Source organism: Thrips palmi, unplaced genomic scaffold (genome assembly GCF_012932325.1).
Source record: "Thrips palmi isolate BJ-2018 unplaced genomic scaffold, TpBJ-2018v1 HiC_scaffold_19, whole genome shotgun sequence".
NCBI classification, from domain to species: domain Eukaryota; kingdom Metazoa; phylum Arthropoda; class Insecta; order Thysanoptera; family Thripidae; genus Thrips; species Thrips palmi.
This window is the reverse complement of record NW_023144628.1, coordinates 6,427,835-6,450,990: the sequence shown is the minus strand read 5'-3', so window position 1 is coordinate 6,450,990 and position 23,156 is coordinate 6,427,835. Positions and strand designations below refer to the sequence as shown.

The window sequence follows — 23,156 nt, the reverse complement described above, 5'->3', positions numbered from 1 at the left end:
GTGCTCTTACGCTCTCGACCACCGCGGTGTGGCCTGGACTCAGTCCAAGATGGAGCGCGGGGCGTTTGACGACGGGGTTCGGATCGCACTGATAACTCCTCCTTCGCTCTTTCAATCAAACTGATAAATCGGCGGTGCGGCTGGTGGGGGCCCCACTGGGGGGTCGCTGGCGCTGGCTGGGGGCGTGGCGACTCCTCCCACCGCCCCCACTCCGTTCCACTCCGGGCCGCGGGTCCAGTGGCGCGGCCGCGCGGGGGCGTGCTCCGCAGTGCTCCGGGCCGCGGACGGGGCGTGCGCAGCAGACTCACTCCGAACGGGAGACCTCTCTCTCGCACTCACGGGACGGTCTGCATGATTGCGAGAGAGACAGGCGCACCACTCGGAATCGGCCTGCAGCGAGCCCTGCCCCTGACGGCCGCCCGCTCGGCCACCAGCACGACAGTGAGCAGCCCGCGGCCCAGCGACGCAGTCAGGCCGAGCCGAGCACGCCGAGCACGTCGCGCGCCAAGCCCAACAAGTCCAGTACGCCATCGCCCTTGTGAGTAGGGACGGCGGGGACGTACCGCCTGAGGCTGGTCAAGCATAGCGCCTGCAGAGCCTGGAGGCCGGCCGCGGCAGGCTCGCCGACGCCAACCCCCGCGGCATCCCGGACTAGACTTGATCGCAGTCTGCTTGTCGTGCTGCAGGAGGCTGCTGCTGCGCGTCGGGGAGGCGCTGGCGGCGCGTACCATGGCCCCCCGCTTCGCCTGGCTGGTGCTCGTGTGCCTGGGCCTGCAGCACGTCATCGCGGACCTCGGCGACAACGGCTGGAAGCGGCCCGGCTGCCACAGAGTCGGTGAGTGCGGGTTCGAATACCCGCGATCGTCTGCCTTTCTGTTTTCACTTGCTTGCTTGCCCCCAACCTGACTGCGTGTGTCTACCGCAGGCCACACCCGAAAAATCAGCATCCCGGACTGCGTTGAGTTCCACATCACGACGAACGCGTGCCGCGGCTTCTGCGAGTCCTGGAGCATCCCGTCGGCCCTGGAGACCATGGCCGTCAACCCCCACCAGCCCGTGACCAGCGTGGGGGAGTGCTGCAACATCATGGACACCGAGGATGTAAGTTTCTAGTCCTCTTGGAAAGAAAACACAGTTTTTCGAAGGTGTTCTCTCTGCCTTTAAACACACTGCTGACATTTGGCAATCCGCCCTCCTCCAGGTGAGCGTCCGCGTCATGTGCCTCAACGGATTCCGGGAGCTGACCTTCAAGTCCGCCAAGAGCTGCGCGTGCTACCACTGCAAGAAGGACTGACCCGAGGCGGAGTGGCCGCGCAGGGGGATGTAGGCCCCACCATCCGGGCCATCTGCACGTCGGCTGGACCCGACCCGATCCGGCCCGGCCCCGGAGCAGAGGGACGGGGGAGGGTCCCGGAGGCGTTGGGAGTGTACAACTATGTTTTTCCGGCGGCCGCGCCGATGCAGTGCCATAGAAACAATGTGATGATCATGTTCAGGCTCGCTTTGCAAACGGAAACTTAAGTAAACATTTTAGTGCTTTGGCTGCTAGCGCAGTGTGTGTGCGCGTCTGTCGATTAGTTAGTTCCGCCGTGGCAACAGTCAAGATGAACCTCATTAAACGTAGACGATGAAAAATTAGTTAGAGTGAAGCTTTTCGCGTAATTTACTCTATGACGAGTAGGCGCACGGCGCCACTTACAAGTGAAAGACTGAGAGAGCACAAAAAATGGTTCTGGAATCGAGTTTTGTGAATTGGAAAGCTGTATTCTAGTTTTAGGGCGGGTGTGGATTACAGGTCGTAGAGTGACTTAGCAGGCCGAATCATTTTGCACTTATTCTTGATACTACTTCTAGTTCGTATTCAAATGACGTAGATTTTTTCCCTTCGTGTCTTTAAATTGTGTAGCAAGTGTAAATATAGAGTTTTACTCCCAAACGCCAAACAAAAATAAAATTAATTATTGTGAGAGCTGTTGTGTGTAATTATAATAAATAAATCAGATTAGACCAACGTCTGCTTCATTCATATTTCCCTTACTCTGTCCGCACAGTAAAATAAACAAAAATCAGAAAAAACATGGGGCAACCAAATTTGATTTGAACGACGACAGAGGTCCGTCGCAAAGGCCAGATCAGCCCCTTCTTTGCGTGCCTGTTGCACCTCCTTTGGCACTGGCCGCACCGGCACCGCCAACACAGCCAACACGGCCAACACGGCCAACACACGGCCTGCGCGGCGCGGGACGCTGGGGCGGCGGGGACCTTTGACTTCAAACACACTTTATTTGCCGAATCCTTGTCGGAGAGAGATTGCTTTCTCTGTCCCTGGGCACCCTGGGCACCCTAGAGTGGTGGGGGTGGCTGGCGGTCGGGGGTGGCGTTGGCGCTTTGCTGCAGCTGCCCCTCAAACGCCCTGCTCCAGGCGGAGGCTCGCTCGGATGCAAGTCGTGCGCTCAACTTGGATCCCTCAAGTTGATACCTCTGTTGTCGTCATCTTCCCGCCGTTGGGGTGTAGAGGGAGGCGGGCGACGCCGCGCGCCGTGGGGTGCATATTGAATTGTTAAACAGCGCGCAGTCCTTTAATCTGTATATCAGCACAAATCCAGGCCGCAAATCCCCAAGTCCCACGACAAACTCTCTCTCACTCACACACGGAAAGCCACACACACGCACACATGCGCGCGCATACACAGAGTGGGCGGAACATATCGTGTGGGGCTCAGAACGCTAATTATTTCAGTTAACCTTGCTCGTCTCGAGGAGGGTAGGGGGAAGGGGGTTGAGGGAGGGAACGATGTTCGTTCATCGCGCTTGTCGCGCTTGGAGGAGCCAGAATGGAGGCTTTTGGCGGCTATTGCGTCAGGCCGGGCTTCGCCGGGCTTGGTCAGCAGCCTCGGACTCTGGGTTTACATGTCTGTGACGCTTCCTTTAGCATACCTATTCCCAGGATCCCAAGATCGGAGGCAAGTTTTCTTTCCCCAGCAAGTTTGTTCAATAATTTCCCAGATTTCTTTCAGCGGTAGGTAGCTTGGCACACCTTGAAGCACAACTTTGGACACCGCCGTCGCGGTGGGGGTGTTGCTGACGCCTCTCCTGGAGCCGGCTGACGTCAGCGCCGTGGGGGTGAGAGGGGGTGGGGAGAATTCTAGACCTGACCGCATAGCCACAGACTCGCGCTTTTGGCGGCAGACGTCGCACGAGGTCGGGAGCGGAAATGGATGTGAAGCGCCATTTCGAGGTTTGGGGTTCAAGGTTCGAGGTTTTAGGTTTGAGGGTTGAGTTTTGAGATTTGTGGTACGTGGTTCGAGGATCAAGGTTAGAACTTCGAGGAGGTTTGAGGTTCGATGCTCGAGGCTCGAAGAACAAGGTTCATTATTCAAAGTTTGAGGTTCGAGGTTCAAGGTTCGAGGATCGAGGTCGGGAGCGTGATGATTAACGAATACAACCGTGCGCGTGGTTTGGCTGCTCTCACAGGGGAGTGGGACCGGGCACGACGGGACTGTGTGTGTGGAGCTGCAGTTGTTTCGAGCGGGCTGGCCATTACTGACACGGCACGCGCGCACACACACACCGCAAGGCTAATGTAATGACAGCCACCCTCCTTGTTTCGCTATTTCACTCCACTCACGGAAAGGAGGCCCGCGTGATGTGGTTATGACGGGCAGACGGGCGGGTGTGCCTCGAGCTATGACTTGTCTATTTGGTATGGATTCGCAGTCAGAAGGTGAGTGAAGTTTTGAGTGACGGTTACTCACAAACCCGCCGGGCAAATCTCGAAAACCGAATGGCGCGACTTGGAATTCTGGATTCGCCCCCCCCCTTCTCTCTCGGCAGCGCGTCTTAATTACTCGCCGAGTTTACCTTGCGTTTCTTTCAAATAACAGAGGCTCTAAAGGAGGGCAGAGACAGGCAGGCAGGCCCTTTTTCCCCGCTTGCACGTGTACTTTGCGAGGGTGGTGGCCTCGAGGAGGGCGCGGGCGTGGGTGTGCCTCAGTCGCGGCTACTGCGTGGGTTACATCATCATTTTTGCCCACACCCAAAAATTAGAAACTTCAACCAAAAAAAAGAAGAAGAAGGGAATCGCGGCGTGTATTTGAACCTCGGTCCTTCGTGTTGAAAGACATTCGTTCTTCTAGTGAGGCCATCACACTACACATGTGACGCATTGCATCCTTTCTGTATGGTGGTGAATGATTTACTGACTCGGAATCACCGCGCCCCCTACAGTGTAGACGCCGTGTATATCGGTGGCTTGTGGTTGCGGTCTGTGGGGGGTGTGAAGGGCTGCACAGCAAGGCCTGTGTGAGAAAATACACCCCCACCCTCCTCCCCTCCCTCCTCTCCCTTTCTGTCGTTACTGTAAGCCTTTACGGCTCTGCGGAGCTTAATTGCCGCATGACCGGGGAGAAAACCCGCTGGAGGATGCACTGCCGAGCGATTCGGAAGAGTGCCTTCTGTCTCTGTCGCACTCATGGGGCTCTCCGTAAGGGTGCGAGAGAGACGGAGCGGCAAACCGCTCTTCTGAGTCGCTGCGCTGGAGTCTGGAACTCTGGAGCGGGACGAGGAACTGGAGTGCCGCCTGTATCAGCACGCGCCAGGCCTGCTCTCCAGAGACCGCACTGTAAAATACTCGTTTGTTGTTGTTGTTTGGTTTGAGGGAAAAGAAAGTACATCATAGGCAAGTGAAAATTAAGTGATATTTTTTATTTAGAATTACGTAAAAATTGACACATGAAATGACGAAAGAGAAGAATATTTAAGAGGGAAATGAAGAGGGAAATGCAACATATTTTAATAGAAGCACAAACTGGGAATAAAGCTACATGACAGAATAAATTAATGTCCTAAAGATACGCGGTAATGATACTAACTTTTTTTTGGGGGGGGGGGGAAACAACCACCTGATCACAGTTTGGTTACAGACAAAAACTACAATAACACCGTAGTCCATGATTTTTTTTTCACGTAAGCCACATTGCTTTTCACTATATTTCCACGAATTCGACCTACGACTCTAACGTAACCTACATGTGAAGAGACGGAAAGTAACACCGTTCAAAGCATCCCACCTACGCGACGACGCAGCGCTCGCCTCCCACGACACTTCAGCTCAAGCCACTGCTCTGGCTGTTATCTCTGGCTCTACTAAAGGATTACAATACATATTTACGATTCACTAAATGTTGCATATCAACATCTTTTTATAAGTCGCACAAAACTAAGCACTCAAAAAAGTCTACGAACCATCTGCTCCGCAGCTACAAACAAAATGAAGGCATTGTCAAATCACGCCGTCTTATGAACGAATGCTTCGTATGACGAAGGAAGCATGTCTTTTAAGATGGTTACAATGCCTTTGTTTACTTCGCACTACGGAGCGATGCTTTTTAGACTTTTTTTTCCTGTGAGGGTGCAAACCACCCAGGGTAGTGAAAGCTCCCAAACACTTGCCGATGGATTTTTTTTTATTACAGTAATTTTTTTTTACTTTTTTTGCAACAGATTATTTTTTTGGCAACAGGTCGGTCTCTCTCCGGCGGGTCCGCTAGTCCCTGTTGTTGATGACCATGGGCTGCACCGTCTCGATGACGCCTTGCCTGGTGGCGGTGGGGCCCGTGGGGCCGGCGGGGCCCACGGCTCGGTAGCGCAGGCCCTCGCACGACGCCTCGCTGGAGCGACACACCTGGCAGGAGCAGCGCTTGGCCTCCAGGTACTCGTAGCGCTCCGTGCCCGGCAGCACGCCCTCCTGGCAGTGGCGCAGCGTCAGCACGCGCACCTCGCGCACGTCGTGGATGCACACTGGGTGGTGGGAGCGCTTGTAGGGGAAGCGGTAGTCCGAGATCTGCAACAAGGGTCGTGGTGCTCACTCCGCAACAAACGCATGCTAAAGGAAGGTCCAAAGACCAATTGCCTGCTAATGGAGGACGAAATACCGCCTAGGATCAGACGCAGTGGATGCTTAAAGTCGGCCCAAAACACGATTTTCCAAAGACATTTGTGAACGTTTTGATCAACTTTGCGGCAATATTGCTCCCAAACTCCCAGACAAACCCAGATAGGCCGACGTGCAGCCCTCTCGGAGTGGGCCTGCCGGACCTGGAATGCCGCGCTGCTCCGCGGTGCGTTGGCCCCTCTATTGACTGACAAGCCCTGGCTGAGGCCCTGGCCACCCCCAGCCCCGCCGCCAGCCCTCCCAGCGCCTGGCCAGAGCAAACAAATCGTGGCCGGGGATCGGTGTCCGACACACACCCAGGGCGTTGCGGCGCGTACGGACTTGTTGCCGGGGGTCTTCGCCCTGCTTGGCCCCGCTCGCCCCGTCCTTTGTCACTCGACGCCCCATTTACCGGCCCGGCCCGCTAAACGCGCCGCAGTACCCCCAACGAATCTTCGAAATAAAAGGAAGACGCGTTTTGAGCTCCAGCGTAGCTAAACAGGACTCGAACTGAGCGTCTGACCCCACCAATGAATTCCTCGTTCGAACAGCAATCCATTGGTGGGGTCACACGTTCGGTTCGAGTTCTGCTTCTCGACTCTGGAGCTCAAAACGCGTCTAGGATTTTGGCCGGCGCGCGGCGACCCACCTCGTTGGAGTCGCAGCGGCCCCAGCAGCTGGTGACGCTGACGTGGTCGTAGCAGGAGCGGCCGTTGCGGTCCATCCGGGTGACGGTGCTGTTGTAGACGCGCGGGTGGCACTCCAGGGTGGTGCGGACGTCCACGGGGCCGCCGCCGAGCAGCGTCAGCGGCAGCGCCATCGCCCTGTCGCGGTCCATGAGGTCGCCGACGAGCAGCTCGCCGTGCGCCGCCTGCACCAGCAGCAGCGCCAGCAGCAGCAGCCGCGCGCCGCGGCACGCCGAGGGCCTGCACGGCCTGCAACACGCGCACTTTGAAAACGCGGCCGAAGCGGGATTCGAACCCGAGTTCCATCCAACCCTCCGCGAACACCCGCCCGGCCCCGGCGTGGAATGAGCGCCCAATGGTCAGTGGGCAGTGACCCGGGGCGGCCGGGGTGTGTGCCCGCGTGTGTGTTTGTGTGTGCGTATGCATGTGTGTGCGCGTGTGTGTGTGTGTGGCGAGGGGGATGGGTGACAGGTTCCTTTCAGTGCGAATGGCGGGCTGCATCGATCACGGCCATCACGGGGACGTGGGTGCATTACCACTTCATTGTTGCCCGCGCTGCACGTGCGGACTGGTCTGCCCCGCCCCGCCCTGGACCTTTGGCCGCCTTTGGCCCCGCACCCGCTGACCCCGAGACCGCGGCCGCCACAGGCCGGCACTGCTCACGTTGGCCGCCCCGTTTTTCGGCCGTTGGCGTCGCGGGGCCACAACGGGCCGACGGTGGCCGACGGGGTGCGCTGGCGAAGGCGGCGGCGGCGCGGCGGCATTCCTCGCCCACGCAAAGCAAAGGGCCGAGGCGCCGAGGCAAAGGGCCGCGCCCGCCCCTCACAGCCCTCTGGGGCCTCTCGGGCCTCTCGGGCGGATGCCTGGCCGAGTCGCTCCGTCTCTCTCGCACCCCTGCGGCACTGCGGCACGCGCCGTGGGTGCGAGAGAGACGGAGCGACGACGGGGCGGTGCTTCGCCGGTTCCTCCCGGCGCACGAGTGGCGCTGGCCGTGCTCGCCGTGCTCGCCATCCGCAAAGCATTCCGACCCACAGATTGGGTTAAGTGGCCGAGGTCGGCGGGGTCGATCCGAACGCAGAGCGACGCCGAGGGGCGGGTGTTACACCGGGCCACACCACTGCAGCGCTGCAGCTCGCCGTCTCTCTCGCACCCGCACGGCGCCGCGAGAGCGCGAGAGAGACAGAGCGACGAAAGCAAACTGTTATTCCTGCGGGCGGTCAGATTATTGTCCCTGATCTGAGTCCACGTCATAAAGCAAGCGGTGGTGGACATTGGAGGACATGGACACCCGCGGCCCGCCGCGTGGGCTTAGAACGAGCTATAAAGCAGCCCCCCTCCCCCTCCCCCGCCCCCGGGCAGCCACCCCCGCACTGCCCGCGGGCAGCCTAGTCGCCTTGCTCCTGGATCCGCGGTCCCGCCGGCCACCTCGCTCGGGTCTATATATTTTGTTTCATACACAATTTTAATTACTATCTTTGGAATGAGCCCGCATACTACCCCGTATAAGGAAACCGAACGAGTATTGACTGAGAAATTTGAAAGGGAAAAGAAAAAAATTTGAACTCTACACCCCCTCCCCAGTCTTAATGGGGAGGCCTCCTGCTTTACTTCGGTGTTCGGGATGGGAACCGGTGCTATCAGGTACCTGGGGTTAATCCCGTCAGCGACTCTAAGCGTTCGCCGGGGGACCCAGTAGGACCCCAAAGCTCAGGCAGCTGGGTGGGAGCACCCAGTACGAAGCTCTTTGAGGGGCGGGACGTAGAGTGAGACGACAGAGAGACAGAGAGAGACTCAGACAGAGAAGAGGTTTGGTGGGAGCTTCTTGTTTTCGTAGGGTTGGTTGTGTACCCCATGGTACCCCCACTGTCCGGCGCTCCCGTACCGAACATACAGCGTTTTAGGCCAGCTTCAAAGGACTTATCATCGCCTCCCCGACAAGTCAAGGAGGCACCACCCGCAACCACACACCGGGTGGTCTGGATTGATGGATCAAATACGCCATCGCTCCAGTGCCGAGGCCAACCCGCCGAAGCGGATTGCTTTTTAGACACCCACAGCGGAGTGGCCAGGTGAATGTGACTCTGACCACTACGCTATCACGCTTGTACGTCTGGCAGCGTGTTGGACGACGGGTTTGAGTTGCAGTGGGAGGAAGGCAGTCGAAAAATGTAACGAAATGATGAGATTCGATCCCCGGACCCCGCCACCGGGATCACACGACTTTACGCTCTCGGCCACCACGGCCCATGATGAGGGGACCGGCGTGAGGTGGGTTCTTGACGCAACAGGACTCGACCGACCCGGTCAAAATTTCGCAAGAAGTTGGGGGAGTCGAACCGCCGACCCTAGAATTGGGAACCGACGCCTCTACTCCCTGGACCACCACGTCCCATGCACGGAGTGGGCTCACGTTCACGGGTTTCAACCGCACTGGGTGAGGCAGTAAAATTAAATGGAAATATTTGTTAGGAGTCGAACCTCCGGCATGTGGGTCTGTTGCACACGGCTCCGCTCGGATGGCCTCGAACCACCACCCTTAGGATAGTTAGTCGAAAAAACGTGTGTGACGCTGGTATTCGAACGCCCGCCTGCGGTAACTCGATCCCACGTCTCTAACCTCTCGGCTATCACAGCAGTTGTGAAACGCGACGGATCATCTGCTTTCATTAACGTTCGTTGAATGAGATTTTTTTTAAAATTTTGGTGCGTTTGCTTTGAGGTTTCTTGTTTCGTTCTTGTTTCGTCCTACGGCCCGCCGCCGCCCACACACAACCTTTCGGGGAGGGATTCTTCGCACGTGCCTTATTAACAAGGCCCATCCTATCAGTGCCGGATTACACGCCATCAGGTGTCCGACCATCCGGCCCGGCAGGAGGCGCTTCCGGGCCTGCACCTCCAGGCCCTAGGGGGGGAGGGCGTCGCGTGTGTATGTGAGGTCACAACGCGCGGATCGGTGTAACGGAAACTATCGTTGCAAATGCCAAAGGCTTAGCGGGGGTGAGGCAGCGCGCGGCCACAGGATTACCTTCATCCCTTCTCTCTCCCTCAGCCTCGCTCCCCCCTCTCTCTCTCTCTCACACACACACACGCGGACTCTCTCTCACACACTGGTGGCCCCGGGTGCGGCGCCACAGTCGTAAATCAAACACGGGCAAAACGGCAGCGAGTCGCCGCCCCGCGCCCCGCCGCCCCTGCTGCAGTACGGAGCTCCAGGGCGTTTTGAGCTCTAGAGTCGCTAACCAGGGCTCGAAACGAAAGTAAGACTCCACCGATGGGTTCCTCGTTCGGAGGGCTATCCATTGGTGGGGTCACACGTTCGGTTCGGGTCCCATTTAGCGACTCTGGAGCTCGAAACACGTCCAGAACCTTCTGACCCACTGTGGCCTGCTCTTTTTCAGGTGTCACCGGCTTCGTCTCATTCATCTAGACCACATCCATGCATCGAATCAGCTCATTTATGTGTTTCCACCTAATAGGCTATTTAACTTTAGTGCGCTTTTTGGAGTGCCAGCCCGGTCACCTGGTTCACGTCACGGGTTTGCCCTTTCTCCAGTGTGGCAGCCGCACACCGCGACTCTGCAACTCACCGTTCGTGGCGCATCATGGCGATCAGGGTGTCCCTCACGCGGCGCGGTCCGGCACGGCGTGGCGCGGTTCGGCACGGCACGGCACGGCCTTCCCCTCGCAGCAGACGACGCGCGGGGGTGGGACTTGTTGCTCGGAGCGCGTCGGGCCGGTTCTGGGAGTGCTGGCGGCGGTCCTGCACGGGGCAACCTGCACGCCCCCACCGCCCCACCCCTTTCCCCGCCCCCACCCCCACCCCCAGCGCGGCCAGCGCGCAGGCGCGGGCGGGCCGATGGCACGGGGCCGTGGCCGGGGGCGCAGCCGAGACATTATACGCAAAAGGCGGAAGTTTGGTCGAATCACTCAGGCCGGTTAAAAATCAGGTTTAAAACAAACTGGGGGTTGCTGAGGATTCTGAACCGCCGGGCTGCACAGCAGGAAATGCTAATATACAAAAAAAAATTGCTGGCATTCGAACCAGGATCCTGTTAATTACGAGTCTGGCGGTGTACCCTTTCGGCCACGCCGCCAAAGCAAACCCTGTCCGTCCGGCGGGGAGGCGAAACAAAGGGCTCCGAATTGCGAGGCTGGGTTGCGCCGACGAGATGCCGCCCTCGCAAGGGCTTTATTGGTTGCGTTCCTCGTCGTTGTTGTTGGCCGCATCGAGGTTGTTGTTGTTGTCGTTCACGGGGTTCGCCACGGGGTTCCTGATGACGTTCGGCATCAGGATGTTGTTGTTGTTGGTGTCGATCTGGCGCTGCGTCTCCAGCGCGAGCAGCTTCTGGCGCTTCTCCTCCATGAGCCGCTCGCGGTGCTTGTGGATGTAGTCCAGCACGTTGGGCAGCCCCATGATGACGCAGGCCGAGACCGCGGACCGGTAGATGTTCATGTCCGTGGCCTCGTACCTGCAACAGCCACGGCACTGTCTTGGCCGCCGCCCCGCAGTGGGCCAGAGGGCCGGTGGGGTCGCCCAAAATCCCAGACGCGTTTTGAGCTCCAGAGTCGCTGAATGGGACTCGAAGCCAACGTGTGACCCCACCAATGGATAGCTCTCCGAACGAGGAATCCAATGGTGGGGTCACACGTTCGGTTCGAGCCCTATTTAGCGACTCTGGAGCTCAAAACGCGTCCAGAGTTTCGGCCGCCTCCACAGGTCTTCTGGCCCACTGTGCGTCGACAGAGCGCCCAGGCCGGGGAGGCTCGAGTCGCCGACCACTCGTTGCTGCGGCCGTCGTAGCACTCCACGTGGTAGATGGTGGTGGCGCCGTTGAAGCCGCCGATGGCGAAGATCATGTCGTCGATGACCTCGATGGCGAAGTTGGAGCGCGGGTTGTACATGTCCGGGATGGGCGTCCAGGTGCTGGTGGCCGGGTTGTACTTCTCGCAGCTCCCCATCCTGGAGATGCCGTTGAAGCCGCCTGCAACGGGGGGGTTCGTCCACATTGCCTGTCTCACTCGCACTCACTGGCAGTCCGTAAGGAGCGACAAGGACAGAGCTATGAAACGGCGATCTCTTGGGGCGCGAGAACCTGCCGGCCTAGGCAATGCGGCCGCTCGCCCGCGCGCCGGGCTGCCTACCCCGGACTTCACAGGCGCTAACGCGGGCCCGGCCTGGCCCGGCCTGGCCGCGCGGGGTGCACCCGGCTCACCTACGACGTAGAGGCAGCCGTGGTACGTGATGCAGGACACGCCGGAGCGGCGCGAGCGCATCGGGGTGATGAGCGACCACTGGTTGGTGTCCAGGTCGTACATCTCCACCGAGTTCATGCACTCCGTCCCGTTGAAGCCGCCGGTGATGTAGATGCGATCTGGGAGAGAGTCCTGTTTAGCGACTCTGGAGCACAAAACGCGTCAAGAGTTCTGGCCGACCGCACCAGTCTTCTGACAAATCCACAGTGGGATTCGACCCGGCCAAGTACTTGCCGTTGAGCGTGGTGGCGCTGGCGTCGGAGCGCTGCATCATCATGGGGGCGATGAGGGACCACTGGTTGGTGCGGTGGTCGTAGCGCTCCGCCGTGTTCTGCCGGTGGTGGCCGTCGTAGCCGCCCATGGCGTACACCAGGCCGCGCAGCACGGCCACCGACACGTAGCAGCGCCGCACGTTCATCGGCGCCACCTTGACCGTCCCCGGGCACGACGTCAGCGAACGCTCACACTGTCAACCTCACTGGGACTTCCCGGCGGACGGCCCACCTCCCGCCACGTCTTGTTGACGGCGTTGAAGCAGCGGCACGAGTTGAAGTAGTCCATGCCGTCGAAGCCGCCGATGACGTAGATGTTGAAGTCCACGACCGCCGTGCCGTGGTAGGCGCGCGCCCCCGCCGGGTCCACGTCGTCCACCTTGACCCAGCGGTCGGCGCGCGTGTCGTACGTCTCGATGAAGTTGGTGGGGCTGCCGTCCGTCCAGCCGCCGATCGCGAACAGGATCTCGTGCGGCACCCTGCGGCCCGAGACCAAGGTGTACCATTCTGGCCGAAAATCGAAACGCGTCGAGGACTTTGCGGCGGCGCGCTGGCGCGCACCTCGGCCGGGCGATCTCCGGGGTGGGGATCTCGCCGTCCTTCTGCGTGATCATCTCCAAGTCGTAGAGGAACTTGAGGGTCTCGATGATGACGGGCCGACACGCCTCGTTGCCCGTCACGTACGGATGGTCCTTCACCTGCCGGAGCGCCAGGGCAAGCACACACTCGTCAGTTGCAGTTGCAGCCTGCGGCGCACAGTGGGCCAGAAGACCGGCGCAGGCGGCCAAAACTCCAGACGCGTTTTGAGCTCCAGACGACGTGACGTACGTTCTCGAGGAAGAACTGCGTGTCGAGCAGGCCCAGGCGGATGCTCTTCATGAGGGTGACGATGTGGTGCTTGCGGGCGTCCGGGTCGTGGTTCACCCACCGCAGCGCGCACTCCCACACCGCCTCCTCCGACTTGACGTTGAGTTCGTCCGCGGCCAGCATGCGCGCCAGCTCCTGTCAACCCGAAGTCCATCTCATTTCCCTTCGCAAGCGGGTCCACATCAAGACACGACTGTGCAGGCTGATTCCGAGAGTCGCTCTGTCTCTCTTGCTCTCGTGGGGCGTCCCGTATAGGCGCGAGAGACAGAGCGACGAATGCGGCGGAATTGCGGCGTTGCCTCGAGTTCCAGGTGCAGCAGCTCCTCGCTCTCCTGCGCCACCTGCACGAAGTGCCTCATCATGAACTGGTGCGCCGAGGCCTGCAGCGCGGTGCAGAAGTGGTCCCTGCGGATCAGGCGCGCCAGGCGGGGGTTAGAGCGCGTCGCTGCACAGTGGGCCAGAAGACCGGCGCCGGCGGCCAAAACTCTAGACGCGTTTTGAGTTCCAGAGCTACCTGGCGAAGTGCAGGATGCCGATGCAGTTGTCGGGCGCCATGTTGGTGTTGAGGAAGCCGCAGCACATGTCGCGCACCCCCAGCACGCACAGGAAGTCGGCCGCCACCAGCAGCTGCCCGTCAAGTCCGTCAGGCCGGATGAGTCCAGGGGAAGGCCGACGCCGGCGCCACCGCGAGACTCTACCTGGCACACGTTGGTCTTGGTGATGTCGAGCGAGCGCAGGTACGCGTACTCCAGCACGAGGTTCATGATGTCGCTGGTGATGCCGAGCAGCAGGATGTCCGTTTTCTCATTCGGGTGCAGCGTCGTGGTGAACAGGGCCCTTCACAGGGAGGAGGGCGTTGACGGCGGTGCCGGTGCTGCGACGCCCGCGCCGGGGCCGGCCAGCCGACGGCCAGCCTGTACCTGAAGTACGGCGAGCAGGCCGACAGGATGGCGCGGTGCACGGGGAACACGCCACCGTCCTCCAGCCTGAGCACCGCGTCGCACAACTGGTTGTTCTGCCGCAGCTCGTACAGGGACTGCATGGCCTGCGTGCTCATCGAGCGCCCGTTCTTGGTGAGCTGGCGGCGGCCGTCCCCGACGCCCGCGCCGCCCGAGCACTCGCTGCCCATGCCTGGGAAGGCCGGCAGGGCCAAGCCGCCGGCCCCCGGGGTCGCGCCCAGAGGTCCAAGCGGCCCCAACCCCGCCGTCAACCCCGTGAGTGGAGGCAGAGCAAACGCAAGGTTAGGTTAGGCCGAATGGGCTGTTTAGAGCGACGTTCGCGGGGCTGGCTTTCATTCCGCTTACCATGGCCGGGGCCGCCGGGCTGGCCGCCGGGGTCCATGTCCGAGGCGGGCGCGGGGGCCGCTGCCGCTACCCTCGCCGTCCACCGCCGCGCGCCCCGCCGCCAGCCCACCTCCGCGGAGCGCGAGCCGCGCGAGCCGGCGCGGGCAGGGCGCACTCGTCAAACTTTTTGGTGCGATCCGGACGGAGGGTCAGCTGCCGTGAGGAGCCATGGCGCCCTGGATCGCATTTAGGTTGCCGAGTTTACTATTTTTATTCGTTTTTTCGGGGGTTATTTTTTTCAAGGTTGGCACCGTCAGCGGCGGCGCGCCATCGTACACACTTGCCGAGCACAGTGCGAAGGGTTTCTATGGCGCTTGGCGGAACAATGGTGGCCAGCCTGGCCGCGCGGCTGCGTGGCGCAGAACGGCCGGTCGAGGGGTAACCACTCACAGAATTTTGTGTGCACTCAGGATACGAACGTCTTCGAATATTTCGAGCACCAAGACTACTACCGATGGCCCATATTGGCCAGGACACAATTGAATGCCATAGAAAGTGAATAACCGATGAGGATGGTTCGAGAGCAGTGTTGCGGCGGGCCGCGTGGGCGGCAAGGCAGATGCAGTCCCCGCAGTGTCCCCGCGCGCTGCCCGCCCCGCGGCCCTCACGCCCCTGGCCCTGGCGGGGGCGTGGTGGCGCGGTCTCGGAGGGACGGCGCTGCGCCCCGTGGCGTGCGGCGCCCCCGCGCCCCCCGCGCGCCCCGCGGCGTGTCGCAGCGCCGCTCCGCCCCACGCACGGCGCGCGGCGCACGGCACGACAGGAATGCCAACGGCCGGCGGGATCCGCGTCGGCCACCGGGGGCTCCCCGAGGGTTCCCCGCCCGCCTGCACGCACGTGACCAGCACGATGCCCCACAGTGGGCCAGAAGGCCGGTAGAGGCGGTCAAATTCCCGGACGCGTTTTGAGCTCCAGAGTCGCTAAATAGGACTTGAACTGAACGTGTGACCCCATCAATGGATTGCTCGTTCGGAAAGGAATCCATTGGTGGGGTCACACGTTCGGTTCGAGTCCCATTTAGCGACTCTGGAGCGCAAAAGCCCGTCCGGGATTTTGACCTCCTCCACCGGCCTTCTGGCCCACTGTGCGACGACTCTTCGGGACCAGCCTTTCGGACTCGCACCACGTTAGAATCAGTATGCCACGGTTATTGCCGCTCGGAACGGCGTGCTGGCCGACGGCAAGGTGGGCGTGCGACGCGGCGGCGCGGTGACGTCGTCGAGCCGGTGAGGTGGCCGTCGACAATCTATGCAAATGGACCATCCCCGGCGTCCCCAGCCCCGGGCACCTCGCGGCACCTCGCCGACCCGGCCGGCCGGGCTGGCCTTTTCGCCCTGACCACTCCGTCAAAGACGTCGCGCAATTTATGCAAATGGCGGCCCCGTCTTGATGACAGGATCTGGGTCATTTATTTCAGAGCGCCTCGACCGCCCCTTCGTGCGTCTGTCTGTCCCTCTCTCTCTCTCTCCCCGCGTGTCTCAGGTTTTCCGTCTTTTTTGTCCGGTCCGGAGACGCTCCCCGAGACGCGCGACGCCGGGGGCTGCGCGACGACGGGCCGCCGACGTCCGCGAGGGGGAGGAGGGGGAGGGGGGGGGTTTAAGTCAACAAGGAAATGCCGCGAGACGGTGAAACAACATCCTCTTCTCCGTGTTCAAGTTGAACCGTGTTCAAGGAAGCTGCGCTGCGAAATTTTCGCGCTGGCAGACAGAGTAAGAAAAGCAACCACGAAAAAGTTGTGGGCGTTATCAACCTTTATTTTTTTGTTTGTTTGCATGCCGATGGCGTGCGTGGACTATGCCCGGTGGAGATAGAAATACTTGCTAGTCATGAAAAATAATTTAAAACCAACTAGAATCTAGAGCGAGCACTGAACGTCCCCGAGTGTCAGTCTGTCAGTACGTTATTTTGTAAGTTAAAAAACACCCGCCTCTTAAGCTTAATTAAATCATTGGACTAAAATATTTACAATGAGAAACAGGCGGAGCGCGACAGTTCGAGCTGAATTCTCACAACATTTTCTAAATTTATTATTTACCCAAATTTTCTGAAAAGCCGTCGAGCGGAACGTGTGAATCAGGTACCAGAAAGCAGCGCGGCCACTGCATCGAACAGAGAGAGAAGAAACACGAAACACTGCTCGAAAGCTCGAAATTCGGATCAAAAATTCGACTGCGTGGCGTGTCGGATTTTGGCCGCCTGCACCTGTCTTCCGGCCCACCAGCGCGGGTGGCAAGAGAGCATCAGATGACTTGGCATCCGGTGGGATTCGAACCCACGCCACCCGGCCGGGCCCCATCTGCAGCCAGTCGACAGCCACGCGAGCCGGCGATGGTGGCGCGCCTCGCTCTGGTGCCTGACCACACGGACCAGACGGACCACGGCATCGTCTCCAGGACGCCGTCGCCCAGAGCCCTGCGCGTCAGCGGCGTCAGCGGCGTCAGCACTCGCAAGCCATCTGGCAGCGCAGCGCGACGCACTCCAGGAGGGACTGCTGCTCGGTGTACACGTTGTTGACGGCGGGCACGACGGGCGCCCTCACGGCCTCCACGGCGTGCTGCATGTCCTGCACGGCGTCGTGCAGCTGCTCGTCCTGCAGCAGGCGCATGGTCCAGGCCACGGCGGCGAAGGTGGCCGCGTTGGTGGGGAAGGCCCTGAGGATGGTGGAGCTGAGGCCGCGGAACAGGAAGGCGGGCCCCTCGGCGGACAGGCTGACGCGGAGGCAGTGGAGGGCGCCCTGGTACCGCGGGCTGCCGTTGGCACCGTCGGCCTGGACGCGGCTCTTGACCACGTCCACGGGGTAGGTGATGACCCACGAGATGGTGCCCGCCATGCCGCCGGCCAGCAGCAGCCGCCAGGTGGGCACCTGCACGTCGCCGCGGGTCATCCACTCGTAGGACGCGAAGTACACGGAGAAGGCCGGCACCTCGCGCGCCAGCGTCGGCCAGAAGCCGCGGAACACGCCGCGGACGCCCTCCGACCGCCACACCTGCAAAGCACGGCGATGACGTCACGGGCATGGCTTCGCCGGTCGTCGCTCCGTCTCTCTCGCACCTTTACGGGACGCCCCATGAGAGACAGAGCGACGACTCTCGGAATGAGTCTGCTGGCGGCACGCTTGTCGCAAGGGGCCGCAGGGACGTTCATCGCATCGAACACAGGCAGTCGACGCAGTCTTGCCCGTGACCACGAATTTGTGGACCTCGGCCCCGGCGCCTCGAATGTTTTGGCAAAGCACGCGCACTCCGACTGCCATCTCAATTCGTTCGAGATGACGGCGGAGACAATATCTGATAGTTCAAACGTCCAAAACGGGGCGAGAAAAAAATAAAAGACGACAAAATATCCCTACGCCACCAAGAAAAAAAAATTGTTATCAGTGTGGTGGTGCGGCCGTCATTAGTGTGGATGCGCCAACGCGAAAAAGGCAAAAGGCGAAACTCCTCGAGAAACGAAGATTTGTGGCAGAGTAGGCCGGTCAAAAGCACGCCGGTTGCGCAACGGGCGTGTGATAGCCGCGCCATCCTGACGTTCGAGGGGGGAGGAACAGTGTCACCATCTCTCGAAACTCGTCCAGCTTTCACTGACTTCGGAGAAAACGACGCAAATGGGATGCAAATTTGGGGTGCACGCGCTGCGGTCCGCGGAGAGGCGCGCGGTGCGGCGCGGTGTCCCCCACGCCCACCACTGCGTCATGTTCGTCATGTCGGCGAGCGAGTCGGACACGCGGCGCCACGCGGCCAGCTCGTGCCGGCACACTGGTTCCGAACGGTGCTTTCGTCCGCCTGTCTCTCTCGCACCCTTCCGGGACGCCCCGTGAGTGCGGAGAGAGAGACCTCCCACTCGGAATCAGTCTACTGGTTCACGACCCTCCCGAGGCCACGCCTCGTCTGATATACTCCTCTCTCCCTCTCCATCCGCTGACTGATTCCGAGAGTCGTTTTCGTCGCTCTGCCTCTCTCGCATCCGTAGGGAACGCCCCATGAGGGGGAGAGAGACGAAAGCGACTCTCGGAATCAGTCTGCTGAAAATGAGGGTTCATTTAACAGAGCGAATTACGCGTCTTGGACGCACGCCTTATCAGCACTGTTTCAATTTAAGTAGCAATGCTTTCTGGCGGCGTCCGATACGCAGCGTCTGCACCTCATCCATCCTCTTTTGTTTTCTTTGTATTTATTCTACTCCACAGTATTGTGAGGGTTCTCCTTTGCAACTTTCAAGTGAAAATCAGAAAAGATTTGTTGGAATTGAGTGTGTAGGGTGCACTGCAGGGCGAAAATGTTTCCTGGTTCTCCCAGGTAGCCTGCAGTAAAAACATAGGCAGTTTCCAGTGAGTTCGTGGGAGGACCAGGAACCGTTTTCGCCGCGTGTGCACCGAGTGATTCTGCCGCTCCTAGCTCTGTCTCTCCCGCACTCATGGCGTGTGCCGTAGGGGTGCGAGAGAGACGGGGCGAACATTGCGGGCAGGTTCCTCACCTGCTGCAGGCAGTCGACGGGCCCGGTGTACTGGCCGCCCCCCGGCAGCCCGTTGCCGCCCCCCTGCAGCTGCAGGCGGGTCTTGGCCAGCTCCACGGGCGAGCACGCCACGCTCTGCACGGCGCCCGCGGCGCCGCCGGCCAGCGCGTGGGCGGTGAGGGAGGGGCCGCCCGCCGCGGCCTCCAGGTGGCGCTGCGCGTTGCCGTACACGCCGAACACGAGCGCGTTCACCAGCGACACCCCCGCCAGCGGGGACGTGACGCCCTTGTACAGCCCCCGCACCTGCAAGCCAAGCGAAGCACATTCACATTCAGGGCCGCATTCTCATTCAGATTCGGATCGGACACGGCCCGGTGGGCAATGTCAATGTCAACGGGACGGAACAGCCCGCCCGTCCGCGTCTGGTTTCGAGGGGCTGCCTGCTGTACCTGTTGTCTGCACTCCAAAAGTCTTACAGAGAAGATTCTCACAGACATTTAGAGTGTGGTGGGCAGGCTGTGCAGTGGGAAAACTTGGCCGTGGTTCGATAGAAAGCGTGGGCGGCTAGAAGACGTGTCCCGAACGCCCCCCCCCCCCCCCCCCCCCCGCTTTGCCAGAAGCAGGCGGGCAAAGCATAGTTGCCGGTAAACCGCCCTTCCCTTCGCGCTGCTCGCAACGCATACCTCGCCAGGATTCCTGCTCCGCCACTGTTGTATAATTAAAATTATTCCCCGCGCAAACGGAGATCCCATTTCCCGCGCCCACCCGTTTGCCAGTCAACTTACAGGCGCTGAGGGAATTTTTAAACTTGAAAGGGGTCATTTGCTTTGATTCGAGATTTTAAAAAAATGTTTGTGGCTAGAGTAAACGTACCGACTCTTCCTTGACCATGGTTCTGAGGCAATGCAGGGTGCCGGCATAGCGCGGCCGGACGGGGTCTTGTGTTTGCAATCGAACCTAGGACAGGACACACAGAGTTAAAATTTCAGATAAAAACGACTTTTCTAGGAAGGTAAAATAGTTTAAAAAATGATTAAAAAGTTACCTTGACGGTATCGAAAGGATGACCCACCAACACCCCCGCACACCCTGCACAACACAGAGAAAACGGGGAGTCACTATCTATTTTGAACGGACAGTAATCAGTGTCGCCAGAGCAGAGGGTACCCCCCGCCAACCGGTTTCCGTATCAATTTTTTTTTCACCGATAAAAACTGCTGTTGGGGAAGCAGCAAAGCAGAAGCAGCAGCCTGTCTATCTTTTCAAAATTGCCACATTCTCAATGCATTGCATTGCAATTTGAAAACAAAAACAGACGCCGTTATCTGCGGCATCCGGGGCGGCCTTCCGCGATAATGCCGGACAATGGATCGTGCGACGACTCCGATCCAGTCTCGTGGTCGCCGTCGCCGCCGTCGCCGTCCTCGGCGCGCTCCAGCCGCCACCAACGAGGCCCTCGTCGTCGCCGTCCTCGGCGCACTCCAGCTGCCACCAACGAGGCCCTCGTCGACGCCGTCCTCTGCGCGCTCCAGCCGCCACCAACAAGGCCTCGTCGCCGTCCTCGGCGCGCTCCAGCTGCCACCAACGAAGCCCTCGTCGTCACACCGAGAGCCACGCGCTCACGGCCTGACGATGAACGTGACACATTTCGCGGCTTGATAAACTTTAACCTGAGGTGTGCAATGCTGATACCGCCACCGATTGTCTTTGCATTACGCCGGGGGGACAGATGTGCCCTCTGCGCGGCTGGCTGCAGGGCTGGCTGCAGGGCTTGGCTACAGGTTCCCGCCAAAACTCACCTCCTACGCAACCAGCGAAGAAGTCCAGAGCCATAGTCGGAGAATCGGATTCGTTATGTTGGAGGACCCCACCTGCAAACAAACAAGAAATTAACCATATTTTTAAATCAAAAATTTTTGGGGCAGGAATTTTTACACCTTGTTGTCGGCTGTCTCGCTGGAGAAAACGCTTTTGATGTTATTTCCACTATTCGACTCTTATGCCATCGACGACCGCATGATGTTGCCATTTGCCGCCAAAAGATTAAAAACTACTTGACGCATCGTTTCTGGGTCACTGCCAAGGCCACGTCGAGGGCCGGCCCGGCGGCGCCGCGGCCTCTACCGAACGCCTGCCCGCAGGCCTGCCCGGCGAGCAGGGGTGCGCCGCCGCTGCCTTCCCTCACGGCGCCATGGCCCCTGCGGAGGCAGCATAGGCAGTCCCGCCGAGCAGAGGCGCACCTTGGCGGCCTACCCTCAATTACCATTGCCATTACGGGCTGGACCATGACTGATCGTTTGCCATTTCGGGCCCGAGACATGCCCGCCTGTCTGTCTGTGGGATCGAGCGGGGTTCTTGGACCACATACGTGTGTACGCGTCAGTGTGTGTGTGTGTATGCGTATTTCACACCTATCGGTGTGATTCCCTGTGTTTGTGCGAGCGCTGGGCTTTTACGTCAAGGCATCGTGTAAACAAGGCATTCACCGCCCTGTGAGGGCCCGGGACGGTCCGGGTCGGTCCGGGGAGGGCTCCGGGGAGGGTCAGCGGGGTCAAAGGGACGTCCCCGTTGTCGTCGCTCCACCGTGGCTCCACCTGACGCCGCCGCCAAACGATTCGAACCGCCCGTTAGGCGGCAACGACGGCGTGGTGGTGCTACTTGCCGCACTTGTTGTAAGAGGCCGCGCACTTTTAGAGTGACCTCGTTTATTAATGGGCTTATCTATCTCTGTCTTCACGGAGCGATTAGTCCCATAAATTGGAGGAGCGGCGGAGAGAGAGAGAGAGGGGGGGGCTGTCAGGGGTGCATTCGACACGGGGTGGTCCATGACGGTGTGCCCCTGCCCTCCTCCGCGTGGTCAACAAAGGCCTGCCCACACTAGGGCAGGTTCGAGGGAGAGAAATAGAGTAAGGGATTGTTGGTGCAAACTATTCTCAACTTATGGAGGCTGCCTTCTCTCTCTCTCTCGCACACCTGCGGTGCACGCCAAACCCCCGCAACGCCTTCCCGCCCCTGGCGCCTGACACCCTGACGTCACAGCCCCCCCCCCCTTACCAAGCTTGTGCACGCAGGGACGGCCAGCAGCAGCATCATACTATTTTCCTGTAAATAATGCGCGCGTTGTGTGCCCACGTGTATGTGTGCGTGAGAGAGTGTTTGTGTGAGTGTGAGGGGGGAGCGTGCCTGCGTTTGTGTGGCTGTGTGGGTGTGATGACCGATGTGACGCACCGATGATGACATACCCCCTCCTCCCCGCCTTCCCCTTTTCCCGGACTCTGCCGTGGCGGACTGGCCGACGGCCTGGCGGCGTGGTGGTTTGGCGGGACCGGAGATCTCATAACAAGAAGCCAGCGCACTGAACCGTGACCCCGGCCGGCCGGCCGGGTCAGACAAAGTGGCGTCACATCTCTCGTCACATCCCGTCACAAACTCTTCGCGTTATGGTCTTCCCCGCTGCTACCCGTGTCTTCGGCGCGCGCGTCAAACGCAGGTCCTCGCCGACGGCCCGACGCCCCTGGGCGACGTTGTTCGCGACGTTCAGCCGGCCTGGCGGAGCGCCGCCGCCTCCACCGCCCACGGGGAGGACGCACTACTTCGGCACTTTCGACTGCCCTGTCCTGTCGCCCCGGGGCGGGGAAGCGAACCGGCCCCCGGGTGGCGTGTGCCCGCAGGCCGCAGGCAGGGGCTGCCCGGTATACTTATGGCCGCAGCAGGATGTACAGTGTGCTGCCGGCGGTTCGAGGCTCATTTAACCTGCGCCGGTCTTCTGGCCCACTTTGCTCCCCCCGCGCTCCCCCACCTCCATGTACTCACAGCATTTTCAGCGACCCGGTCGTCAGGGCAGCGGGCGGTCGCGGATCGACTCAGAGCAGCATCTTCATTTTCAGCGGGTGTCGCAGGGACGCGCGGGGCGTGCGAGGAGGCGAGAAGAAAACGGTGTGAGGGGCTGCGATGGACTGCGGAGACTGGCGGTGCCGCGGCGTGAGGCGTGAGGCCCCAGGCCCGCGCACCGAGACTTGCCGGGTCGCCGATAAGCACATCACCAATCAGGGTACCATCCTCCCCTGGTGCCCCCTCCCCCCTTCCCCGCATAGGGCGATTACATCTACAGTAGTGTATTTTTGCAGACGTAGGAAGACGCGACATTATCAAAGTCTATTGGTCGTCACAGTCGCGTTCCCACCACCAGGCTCTGAACGATGGTTTTATGGCGGGCCTCACAAATAGACACAGCCGATTTTCCGCAAAACAAAATCGGTGGACACGTAATCTGTAGAAGAAAAGAACAATGGGATGCGGAGTCAGTAGCGCCGTGTTGCGTACATGGCGAGAGGGGCGATGAGGGAACGTCAGC

At 60.1% G+C, this 23,156-nt stretch overlaps 4 protein-coding genes across 4 annotated transcripts; 1 reads left to right on the top strand and 3 right to left on the bottom strand.

Annotated features, from left to right (window-relative positions):
• Positions 1-432: 432 nt before the first annotated feature.
• Positions 433-2,011, top strand: LOC117645889 (thyrostimulin alpha-2 subunit). Its single transcript, XM_034386429.1, has 4 exons — positions 433-538; positions 687-835; positions 926-1,101; positions 1,202-2,011. The coding sequence occupies exons 2-4, from the start codon at positions 730-732 to the stop codon at positions 1,292-1,294; spliced, it is 375 nt and encodes a 124-aa protein (XP_034242320.1). The 5' UTR covers positions 433-538; positions 687-729; the 3' UTR covers positions 1,295-2,011.
• A 2,690-nt stretch (positions 2,012-4,701) lies between these two features.
• On the bottom strand, positions 4,702-6,819 carry LOC117646240 (thyrostimulin beta-5 subunit). The gene is made up of 2 exons (XM_034387074.1): positions 6,582-6,819; positions 4,702-5,842 (listed from the first exon to the last, which is right to left on the bottom strand). The coding sequence occupies exons 1-2, from the start codon at positions 6,768-6,770 to the stop codon at positions 5,546-5,548; spliced, it is 486 nt and encodes a 161-aa protein (XP_034242965.1). The 5' UTR covers positions 6,771-6,819; the 3' UTR covers positions 4,702-5,545.
• Positions 6,820-10,471: 3,652 nt separating this feature from the next.
• LOC117646241 (kelch-like protein 10) lies at positions 10,472-14,079 on the bottom strand. The gene is given in 12 exon segments (XM_034387075.1): positions 10,472-10,934; positions 10,937-11,087; positions 11,396-11,600; positions 11,832-11,990; positions 12,106-12,298; positions 12,376-12,622; positions 12,705-12,841; positions 12,972-13,145; positions 13,310-13,415; positions 13,525-13,637; positions 13,709-13,847; positions 13,931-14,079. Coding segments are annotated over 12 exon segments (2,025 nt in total). The 5' UTR covers positions 14,068-14,079; the 3' UTR covers positions 10,472-10,670.
• A 2,003-nt stretch (positions 14,080-16,082) lies between these two features.
• Positions 16,083-22,832, bottom strand: LOC117646142 (mitochondrial basic amino acids transporter-like). Its single transcript, XM_034386874.1, has 6 exons — positions 22,616-22,832; positions 20,602-20,673; positions 19,848-19,891; positions 19,676-19,759; positions 18,824-19,105; positions 16,083-17,336 (listed from the first exon to the last, which is right to left on the bottom strand). The coding sequence occupies exons 2-6, from the start codon at positions 20,633-20,635 to the stop codon at positions 16,788-16,790; spliced, it is 993 nt and encodes a 330-aa protein (XP_034242765.1). The 5' UTR covers positions 20,636-20,673; positions 22,616-22,832; the 3' UTR covers positions 16,083-16,787.
• Between the last annotated feature and the right edge of the window lie 324 nt (positions 22,833-23,156).

Excerpts from the sequence above, each read along its gene's own strand:
- LOC117646240 (XM_034387074.1), bottom strand. The coding sequence starts at position 6,770 with ATGGACCGCGACAGGGCGATGGCGCTGCCGCTGACGCTGCTCGGCGGC. Across the intron at positions 5,843-6,581 it reads GCCGCTGCGACTCCAACGAG|ATCTCGGACTACCGCTTCCC; the intron begins GTGGGTCGCCGC and ends CCCTTGTTGCAG.
- LOC117646142 (XM_034386874.1), bottom strand. The coding sequence starts at position 20,635 with ATGGCTCTGGACTTCTTCGCTGGTTGCGTAGGAG. Across the intron at positions 19,760-19,847 it reads ATCCTTTCGATACCGTCAAG|GTTCGATTGCAAACACAAGA; the intron begins GTAACTTTTTAA and ends GTCCTGTCCTAG. Across the intron at positions 19,106-19,675 it reads CCATGGTCAAGGAAGAGTCG|GTGCGGGGGCTGTACAAGGG; the intron begins GTACGTTTACTC and ends CTTGGCTTGCAG.
- LOC117645889 (XM_034386429.1), top strand. The coding sequence starts at position 730 with ATGGCCCCCCGCTTCGCCTGGCTGGTGCTCGTGTGCCTGGGCCTGCAG. Across the intron at positions 836-925 it reads GCCCGGCTGCCACAGAGTCG|GCCACACCCGAAAAATCAGC; the intron begins GTGAGTGCGGGT and ends TGTCTACCGCAG. Across the intron at positions 1,102-1,201 it reads ACATCATGGACACCGAGGAT|GTGAGCGTCCGCGTCATGTG; the intron begins GTAAGTTTCTAG and ends GCCCTCCTCCAG.